This window comes from Alligator sinensis, unplaced genomic scaffold, assembly GCF_000455745.1.
Source record: "Alligator sinensis unplaced genomic scaffold, ASM45574v1 scaffold74_2, whole genome shotgun sequence".
Taxonomy (NCBI): domain Eukaryota; kingdom Metazoa; phylum Chordata; order Crocodylia; family Alligatoridae; genus Alligator; species Alligator sinensis.
This window is the reverse complement of record NW_005841931.1, coordinates 1185486-1195924: the sequence shown is the minus strand read 5'-3', so window position 1 is coordinate 1195924 and position 10439 is coordinate 1185486. Positions and strand designations below refer to the sequence as shown.

Below are 10439 nucleotides of genomic sequence, written 5' to 3'. Positions count from 1 at the left end.
ACTCTTTCTTGAGATTTTTTCTCTCACAAGGGAGATCTTCCAAGTTGACACCTGAAAGATCTTTCTCCCAGAAAGGGCATGAATGAACACCTGTACACTCATGGTTTCTACTGAAAGCTATGACTTGTGGTAGAAACACAATGCCCATATGTGTCCCTTAATGACAGCGACTGTTACATGGTGAAATTGGAATGTTGTACATATGGGGATTTTTTTTTCGAAACACAAATGAACTCAAAGTTCTTACTGGCAAATTGAAGGACAATGAAAACAAGGCCTAAACTAAAAGGTTATAACATGCATATTATTTCAGGTTTAGATCAAAGTAAACATTAAAAAACTGGCTATTTTCTATACAGTAAAATATTAAAGATGATCTTTAGTAAACGATGAGTAAAAGTCATTTTAACAGGTGACCAGTGCAGTAAGCGATGTATTTAAGATGAATCAGTTTTAAACAAAGCAAGGTATGGCATTCCTCTTCTTTGCTGCACTTTCATATTGTTCCATATGCTAAATTTAGCAAACTTTTCCTGTTTTTGAGATCTATTTGAAAACTGTCACTTGTGAAAATTGCAAAGGTTTTATAAAGCATAAGTCATGAATCAGTACTTTACTGAACTGGATGTACTTTCTTTTTTCTATAGAACAAAAACAGAATAGACCAACATGACTATTTTTCAGATAGATTTAGTTGCTTTCAAAACAAGTTAATATCTTACAACACACACATTTTACATCTTATGTTTTAATTACAAAAAAGATATGATTTTAGAATACCATTAATACTATGATTTAAATTACTTGCCAGAAATACCTGTTCGAAAAGCATCACAGTATTGTCTTCCTTTTAAAATCTTGCTAATCTGCCATATCTTAAGAAAACATGACACTGCCAGAACTTTTCCAAATTTAAAAACACCAAATGTTTGATGTGAGACTATAACTATTGCATTTAGAAGAAAAACATTGTTCTAATACACTGCTACATTAAAATGATAAATTATTCATTCATATGGAGAGGCACTTTTATTTGTAGATTTACAATGATTATAAAATAATAATACATGCTAGCCACTTTGACTTGATTACAGCCCTGTCTCTGTAGTTAGGCCTAAAAATTATACCACAGTATTCCTGGAAATTTAATGAACAGGGATGAAAAACAAAATCTTTAAAAAAATCTTGAGTCTCCACAGCTGGGTATTATAACATTAGGATATGCATCATATCCTAATTTGGATACATATTATACATATCAACCTCTGAGGCCGCATTGTTGCTATTTTTATATCATATAAATCTAATTAAATATTTATTAAATTTAAATGGCAAACTCATTAATTACCCACTAGTTTTCTTCTAAAACTGGAAAAAGCACCAATAACAAATTTGCAGAATGATTTGGAATGCAAGGTCAGGGACGCCTTGCTGATTGATCCCAAACAGTTTCACTTTCTAACATCATACTTTATTAATGTCCACTGCTGTAAATGCAGCTAGGTTTCTTTTGGTAACCCTTTTTATAAAAAGGATAACATGCCCATGAGCTGATTCTTATAAAGTAAAACCACTCAAGAGCTGCCAATATACATACAACTTCCATCTTGTTTTCTCCTCTGCCATAACCTAAATAGCTTGACTACCACAAACAGTGCTATAAAGAATATAACCAAGGGCATTTAACTTATTTTCTTCATGTCAAGCCAGCTAAATGTCACACCATAAAAGACACTTGCAATTAATATTTTAAATGCTTATTATTATTATTATATCTTGAGGTAGACTGATTTCCAAAGAAAGCTCTTCTACACCTTGATTCGTTCATGACCAACTTCTTTTTGGATTCTCCTCCTCGGAAAAATCTTTCGTTTAAGTGCAATTAGCTGAAAAATTAAAAAGAAATTAGTATTTAGTTCTCCCCAGAAGCAGTAGGGGCTGCTCAAACTATGCTCCTCTGACCTCCATAAAACATCAGATATTTTATAGCAAATAACTACATGAGACTACACATTATATTTTTTCACTCCACAAGATGAAGGGAGCAATTTTGCGCACACATATCGATTAGGCTTATCTATTTTCACTGGTGCTGAATGACAGGGTTACAGGCAGACAGCACATAATGGGAGTTAATATTTTCAAGACTGATACTGTAATCTGAAAGCATATATTTTAATTTAGATATCTGGACCTTGCACACTGAATCCATTTATACTTCCTAAACCGCATTTTTAGTATAGCAGCAGTCCCAAAGTACCTACAAAAAGCTGCAAACTAACCAACGGAGCTGTGGGTAAAACTTTATGTTACCAAATAAAAACATAACAGGTAAAGCTTTTGAGAATCATGCTCCCCTCATAAGATCATAAAAAAAGGGAACAAAAGTAATGTAGTAGAATAAACAGATTAGATGCACAGGAAAAGAACAGGACCACAACAGCATCGTATGATTTCGTTTTTAAAATTTATTTTTTCATTAAATACAAAAGTACAAAAGAAGTAAGGTTCATCATCAACATGAAACATAAAAAGCAAACATAGTTTTCAGTAGCATGACAAATTGTTATCTAAGACCCTGATCCAGCAATTACATGCAATTAGTTCCACTGAGTTCAATGGGACTACTCATACGAATGAGAGTAATTTTATGTACCAAAGTCTGTAAAACTGGAGGCTATTTTTCTTGGGACCAATTCCAAAGCCTATCAAATTCAATAGGTCTTTTTAATTACTTCACTGGTCTTTGGTCCAGGCCTGTATCACCTTAAGAAGATATTGTCTGGATCAATTGAGTAGTACTTTCTTTTCTTCTTCTTTTTTTTTTTTTTTTTTTTTTTTTTTTTTTTTTTTACCTTTTGTTAAATGAGCCACAATTTTCAGAAGTGATTGGTGTTTTTAAGCACTCAACCTATCTTAATTTTAGCAGGCCTAGTATTCAAAAGGTGCTCTGCATCTGCCTTCTGAAAAAAAAACCAGGCTCTTAAAGAATCTTAAGTTAAACACCTAAAAAACAGAGGCAACCCTATAATCACTCTGAAAATTATGGTCATAGTATCTTCCATCCTTTATTGTTTAAACTTCTTTTCCACATATATTTTCTCTCTCATGAAACAATATTTCAATTACTGCTCTAATTCAGAATCAGAATTCAAAGCCCATTAGAATTAAAATTTACATTCTATTTAAGGTTGTTATAATGTAATAGAAAGTGTTATTTATCGGGATAAAATTATAACTTTTACCTGTTCAGCAAAAAATGAGATGACTGTAAACACTATCAATGTTACTAGAACACAGTGGGTCCAAAATTTTAGCTTGTCTCTGTAAGCCCTCCTGTACAAAAAAAAAAAAATGGAGATAGGTTTTGCAGATTAAGATTTATATTTTTGAATCTAATACATTGCATGCTCTCCAAGGTTCCATGAAGTAAAAATAGTAGAAAAAGAGAAAGAAGGCACTGTTGTATAACAACAATTTGCTACTATATAACTTCTGGTTTAAAAAACAAAATGCTTATTCGCTATGTGTTCCATATGATCTGTGCATTTTCTTTGGTTCCAAAGCATCACTTCATCAGCAGCATGCTGGAATAGCTCTTGGGCTATATTTATATTGGTCTTAAATCTGAAATTAAGTGCTATGCCTAAACTCCACAGTAGCTAAAAATGGATTTCTATCATTATTTGGTGTATCGGACTTAGATTTTGGTGAAATGACATGCATCTTTTCAATCTCATACCAGGCATCTTGAGGGGATATAATCTGCCCAACCAATTTCCTCCTGGGCTAGGCTAAGATAGCGATGCTGGATCTGGCTCTGATGACACCTTCTGCCTCTTTCGGCATCTAGTTTGAATGCATCTGGCTTCTGAGTTTGGGCACTTTGCCCTGAAGCAAAACATGGACCAGAATGCATCCTGCTAGGCCACTGTGTACAGTAGAGGAGCCAGCTGGTCTTTGAAGTGTAATCATGGGTGTGTGGAAATGAAGGCAGTCTAAGCATTTTTCTCATTCTTACTCTATTTAAATTGTTCTTCTTTAGTTAAGGTTTGCTTTCAAGACTAGCCCCACATGGGGTTCGGTGCTTTTAACTGGTTGTTTTTTAAAACGCTTTTTAACTTTTTTATATTAAAAGTTAATACAAGTCCAAACTCTCAGTCATCATCAAAACTAAGTACATCAAGACAACATCTAGAAACACAGAAGCTACACTAATAAGCTCTAATGCACTGGGTTAGATACCAATACAGGGCAGTAGTTCACACAACCTGAAAGAGAATATGTAAAATTTACCATTCCTGAAGTTCATGCATATGAAGGAAACGGTTCCGATACTCTCTTGGCAGCTCAAATTGGGATGGAATGGGAAACATGGATTCATAAAAATCTCTAAGTACAGCTTTCACTGTCTGAGCATCCTTATGACTGTGATCAATATTGTCATTTAGGCAAACAAATTTTCTAGAAAAATAATAAGACACTGTTAATTTGATTTTACTAAAATAAATATTTTATTAACAAGTAAAGAATGCAAATAGTATTGTTCGTAGGTACAGATAAACTAGAATGTATGGAGCAACATTCATTATATTTGCATAATATCAAATAAGCCTTTTAGATGTCAATGGTCTGGGCCTTTCCAGATTCAGCTTAGCACAAGTCAGTGTTGTTCCTAACATGCTTGCTACACTTGCATCTTATCTTGTCTATGATTAAAACTGCCCTCTAATTGGTACCAGTGTCTGCCATCTCATACCATTTACTGAATGCAGACTACAGAAACTGGAAGCCATTTACAACACTAGTCAGACTAGTTCAGAGGCTACTACTAGCTTGTTTTATTTCTCACAGTAAGATGAGCAGCAAAGTCAATTTCACTGTATAAAGGTGTTAAGACTACTTTACCATTGACTTCATAATTTTGAGAACCTCTAAGTAAAATCATGGAAGGCAACAGGGTTACTAAAAGCAAAATTTGGCCTTGAGATCTTTGACTAAGAAAGACAACATAAGCCAGAGAGAACTTGACTTGTAAATCCTAGCCTGACCCTGCAGTACTATCAGACAGAAAAAAAACCATACTGTACATTTTTTTGGTAAACTGGGCAGAATTAACATTTACTGTGACCCAATGAATATGGATCCAATGTTATACAATATCCCCTGCGTTGAGTCACCTTTTCAGAGTAGAAACACCAAGATTCAAGGTACTTCAGGTTTGGTGTAACTAAAGAAGCATGCAGTGTACCAAACAACTATGTATCCTTGGCCACTCTGAGCCAGTGTTTGGCAGCAAAAATGCCCTTTCCCTCTTATGGACAAGGTTATGTACCCTATTTATACTGCAAGATACAAGAGCCTTACTTTTTCCCCAGAGGGAGAAATCATATCTGCTAACATATGCCTTGAAATTGCTAACCTTTGGAAAGAAATAGGCTCTAGTCAGCTGCTGTAGTCTGAATAGTATGATGTGCCCTTTCCAAGAGTTTAGAAAATATTTTTCATTTACGTAGAACCTGTCATTTCAAAGAGATGGTTCAGACTATCCACATAAAACTTCACTACCAACATGCTGGTCTCCCTGGGGTGAAGGAGTTTACCAAAGCCTTTATACTTTGCCCATCACTACAGAATTAAAGCTGGAGCCAAGATAATTGGCTCACACTGCTCTCTCTACACCAGTGGTTTGCAACATTTTAAGATGCAAAGGCACCCCTTGTTAGACTTGGGGGAGCTTTTGGAAAATGCTCTTAGTTTTAATTTGTTTTTTAAATAAAGAAAAACAATAGAGCAATTTTTCTGGTGCAGAGAGCTCAGAAAGATCACAACAGAGCAAACTGTTTTAAACACTGTGGATTCCTATTTGAAATTTCTGGGTTTATCTTGTGAATTGTGCTTGTATACCTAACAGGGCTAACATTGTGGCATGCTGCGGCACCCTTGAAAGGATCTCACATCCCATGGTGCTATGGTCCCCTGGTTAAGAATCTCTGCTCTACAAAATAGTGTAAAGGAAAGAGATACCTTGTCCAATTAAAATGAGGCAAATTACTGGGATACTAAATACCAGCCAAAAACAGAAAGCACCTTTATTTTTTAAGGTTTTAAAAACCTGACAGTCTGACACTGTCACAGTCAAGTGAACGGAATTTTATTTACTACTTTACAAGGTGGAAGTTGGCTCAAATTTTGCCAGGATTTGGAATCTAGAGTTCTAGTCATTCTGAATATTTCAAAACCAATCCCTGTACCATTTCACTCGTTCCTTGAGGGACTCTGTGAAAATCTTTACATTGGTTAAGCTCATAAGATGAAAGACACTGCGTAAGTGCTTTACAAATATGATTATGATGCCCATTTTACATGTGAAGAAAGCAGGGAGAAATTAAGTGGCTTGCTCAAGCTCATGTACTGAACCAGTGGACAAAGTAGAGCTTCATATTAATTCTATGCTCCCACTCATATATTGTTACGGTACTCTAGAAAGTCAAAAGCAAAGTGAAGAGAGAGGGGACAAACTACAGGCTAATATTTAACATTGCGTTCTGCTTTCTTTTTCCTGCAAAGCTAACTGTAGTTGAGGGCACCATATGTATTGCTCTACTGATTTTGTATCAAAAAGTCTCAAAAAGTACCTCTGAAGTGCTCTAATCTTCAAATACTATAATTTAAAAAGGAAAATACATATAGGACATACCCCAAAGAAGCCTATTCTTTAAAGCCTGCAATAAGCTTTATACCCTCAAGAGTCCAATCCAGAAATGCAAGTCTTAGTAGTAACTGAAGTTTGCCGCTAATTTTAAACATAAAAAACTTAAAAGAAGTGAATGTTAAAAATCCCATAGTGCAAAAGAACAATTTTTATTTATAATTAAGAGCTCAACTTGATTTTTTTTATTCAAGAAAAAGCTGTTTCTATTCAGGATTTCCTTACAGCTAGTAAATATAAGTTTTATAACACCCAGCCATTTGATGTATTCTAAACAGGAAAATAAAAGCAAATCTTAAAACAAAGTATATATCAAGAAGTTTATACCTGGGGTTTTTCCTTATATCATCTAGCTGACCAACTACATGAGAAACATTGGTGCGGATCATCTTGAAGGCAATTTCTTCTTCTCCCATTATTTCAAACCTTAGTGTTAGTAAAACAATTTCTAAATTAGTACAAACTGGATTTTGCAAATATGATGTAATCTTATATATTAAATGCCTAACTTATTTGCCACTCTATATTTGATTGGCTATTTTTCAAACGGTTTATCATTTAATCTCCAAGTTTTTACTCACTACAGCTGGTGCTCTTCTGCACTATTTTCTTATGGTTATCGTTTTTTCTTATTACCCTGTTGTAGCCCTCATCTCTCCTTACCTCTGCCCCTTTCTAATGGTTATCACTATCTTATCTGTTATGTCTAAAAAGTTGATAATACAGGGATTCAGCTTTATAGAACTGCAGGTTAACAGAATCAGCCGCTTATTTGAATCAATATGGGAAAACCAAAACCATTTGTAGATTATTACATGTAAAAATCGCTCATATTAGAATCATAATTTTCAGTTTCTGGAATCATTTTACCAGAGAAGCCTGGAGATTTTGCAGTTTTGTGAGGAGCCCTCTGCAAGCTGGCAGAGTTCCAGCCTGCAGGGGGCTGGGAGGAAGCGGGAAGAGGGTGGTCAGGCAGGGGGTGCCGTGTGCATGTACTGAGAGAAGCTCCTGCAGTTAAGTGTGGGGAGGACGGGGGACGGGACTGAGGCCCTGTAGGGAGAGAGGGAGCTGGGCAGGGCTAGGGCCCCAGTAAGGAGTGAGACAGGGCTGCAGGCAGCTTGTCCAGGGGGCAGGAGCTGGGTTTCCTGGCAACGCACCCCTTGTGTGAATGGTAGCTTTGAGGGGTGCAACCCTATGCTGCTGCCCTCGCCTGCCCCCACCCCTACCCTGCCAAATATGGGGGGTGCAGGTTCCCCCCTGCCCCTCTGAGAAGGTACACTGCACTGGGAAGCCGGCCCCACCCCCTGTGTCTGCAGCAGCAGGTGGGGAGCCAGGCTCTGCTCCGTTGCAGCAGCCACTGCCTCCTGCCAGGGGAAGGGGGCTATGGACCTGGATCCCTGGCCCCATAGCCCCTGGCAGCTGGGGACCCCCTCTGACAGGGCTGGGGGGGGCAGGAGACTATGGGTGGGGGGTGAGGGGCACCAACAGGGCTGTGAGAGGCATGAGCAGGGCCAAGGGGCTGTGAGGGAGGAGTGAGTATCTGTGTTCTTAAAAAAAATGGGTCTCCTTTTACTGGAATCACCTGGTTGATGGAATCAAATCACCACTGCCCAAAGTGATTCCAATAAGAGGAATCCATGTTTTTATTTATAATTCTGTTCAGTGCCACCACAAGACATGATTATCATTATCATCATCAAAGGTCAAATGTGACCTTTCACTTCAGCTGCTCTATACAGCAGGGGTTAGCAACCTACAGCCTTCAGGCTGGATCTGGCCCATGGAACCTGTGGATCTACTTTGTGGGCATGGGGCTTTGGTGGCATTCGGCAGTGGAGGGCGCCCTCTGTGGTCACTCTCCCCAGACCACTGCCACAGGATGAACACTCGCAGCAGATTCTCTCCTCATGCTTCTGTGGGGAGAAGCACCAGTTCTGGGAACTTTCCCTGTGTGGATGTAGAGACAAGCAGCAGTATGTCATGCTGCCTACCCTCCCACCTCCAGCCTGCAGCCAGAAACAGTTGTTTATCCTGTTCCATAGTATCGCTGCCCTAGTAGGAAGATGAGACTGAGGTCCCTGCTCAAGTAGATTTACAACTGCCACCTGCAAACTTAGGAGAAGATCCTTTGTACCACACCAACAGTCCTCAGTATGAGTCACTGCTGCACGAGATTGATTTATACAGACATCTTGAGCTACTTGGCTCCTGGCTGCATAGCTCGGAATCAAAATTTGGCCCCAGGAAGAGGAATTGGGCTAAATATAGATCATTCCTTGAAATATGTTCAATATAGAAAATTTAGATTATTGAATAGTATGTTATCACTAAAATTGAAAAATTCCAGATCATTTTAGACAATGAAACATACATAAATATTTATCATTGCTGTCTTTTCTCCAGGTCATTTCTGCTCAAGTGCCATTGATAATAACCTTTGGATTAATTCAACATGTACAATGTATTTGTACCTTATTAAATGTTCCTATCCTATAATAGTATTGTACCTTACCTTTTTAATGTTACAAATTTTACAATTGTTTTTATAAGAGTAATATGACATACCTATATTTGTTTTTATCCTTGTATGCCTTACGAATTCGGTCAGTCACAGGCTTACAATTAGTCACTAGGTTTTTGGTCACTGGAGGCTGTAATAAAACAAGTATTGGCTCAATACACTATATTCTTAAAAGCCTGTTGGAAAAGCTAGATATTATAAAAAAGAAAAAAAGAGGAAAAACAACCCAAACTACCAACTGAAAACTACCAAAAAAATTGCTTTTCATTTTAAGAGCAATAACCATTTGTTGTTTATGTACTGTGAAAAAACATTCTGCTGCAGAAAAAGAAGGAATTTTGATAATACCAATATTATATGAAGTAATAGGTTTCTGACAAAAATTGATTCCCCCCCACCTCAATACACTATTTACCAGTTGTAGCTGGCTAGACAGCTGCTGTAGGCATTCCTCTGATGCAGGCCACTCAATGCCAACCAATAAAATTGACCAGACAAGCTCTGAAGAGCAGCTGGTAAGTATTAGCTTTATTATTCCTAGCATGAACTATTTTAAAAGAACAATTCTGGGAATCAAATCTCTATTCTCAAGGGAAGTTTTCTACAAAGCTAGGATCATTGCTAGAAATTTAGCCTTGAAAAACAACAAAAATAAAACTGAATTCTGTCTGTACTAAGCCAAACACTATTATGTTGCTATTTGAAGTGGTCTTAAAAATGATAATGTTAGTACATTATGAATTAGTGCTTAGATTAGTAACATGTCATTAGCTTTCCAAAGGGATCAAAATAATTAAACATTGTTTCTAACTACTCAGATTTACTTTTAACCCTATATCAAGCAAGTTTATTGAAACTATCCCTTATTATGTCTTCCTTCAAAGTTTTACCTCGTTGGTAAATCTAGGAATTGAATCTTTGAAAGTGTGAGAACTAGACTAATATGACCATAAAGGTGTGAGACTTGCAAAGACAAGTGAAACATTCTGGGCTGTGTTGTCTCTAATACTGGAAGTCTTCTCAAATCTACATTTCCATTTTTTCCTCTTTCTGCCCTGATCTCCCCACCCTTCATCCTGGAGGTGCGGGGGAGGGGCCAGGGGGGGAACACTGTGGGATACTGGAGGACCCATGGGTTCCTTGTTGCACTCTGCAGAGCATGCACACGCAAGAAGCAGTGAAGCACTTCTAAATAATACCTTGTTC

The 10439-nt window shown here is 37.3% G+C and overlaps 1 protein-coding gene across 1 annotated transcript in view; it reads right to left on the bottom strand.

Moving 5' to 3' along the window:
* Window positions 1-10439, bottom strand: part of GNPTAB (N-acetylglucosamine-1-phosphate transferase subunits alpha and beta) — a 98115-nt gene that overhangs the window by 18484 nt on the left and 69192 nt on the right. The window contains exons 17-21 of the mRNA XM_025198926.1: window positions 9278-9363; window positions 7040-7138; window positions 4297-4464; window positions 3246-3336; window positions 1815-1886 (exon numbers count right to left, since the gene is read on the bottom strand). Coding sequence (XP_025054711.1) covers window positions 1815-1886; window positions 3246-3336; window positions 4297-4464; window positions 7040-7138; window positions 9278-9363 — 516 coding nt within the window. The remainder of the gene's footprint in view (window positions 1-1814; window positions 1887-3245; window positions 3337-4296; window positions 4465-7039; window positions 7139-9277; window positions 9364-10439) is intronic.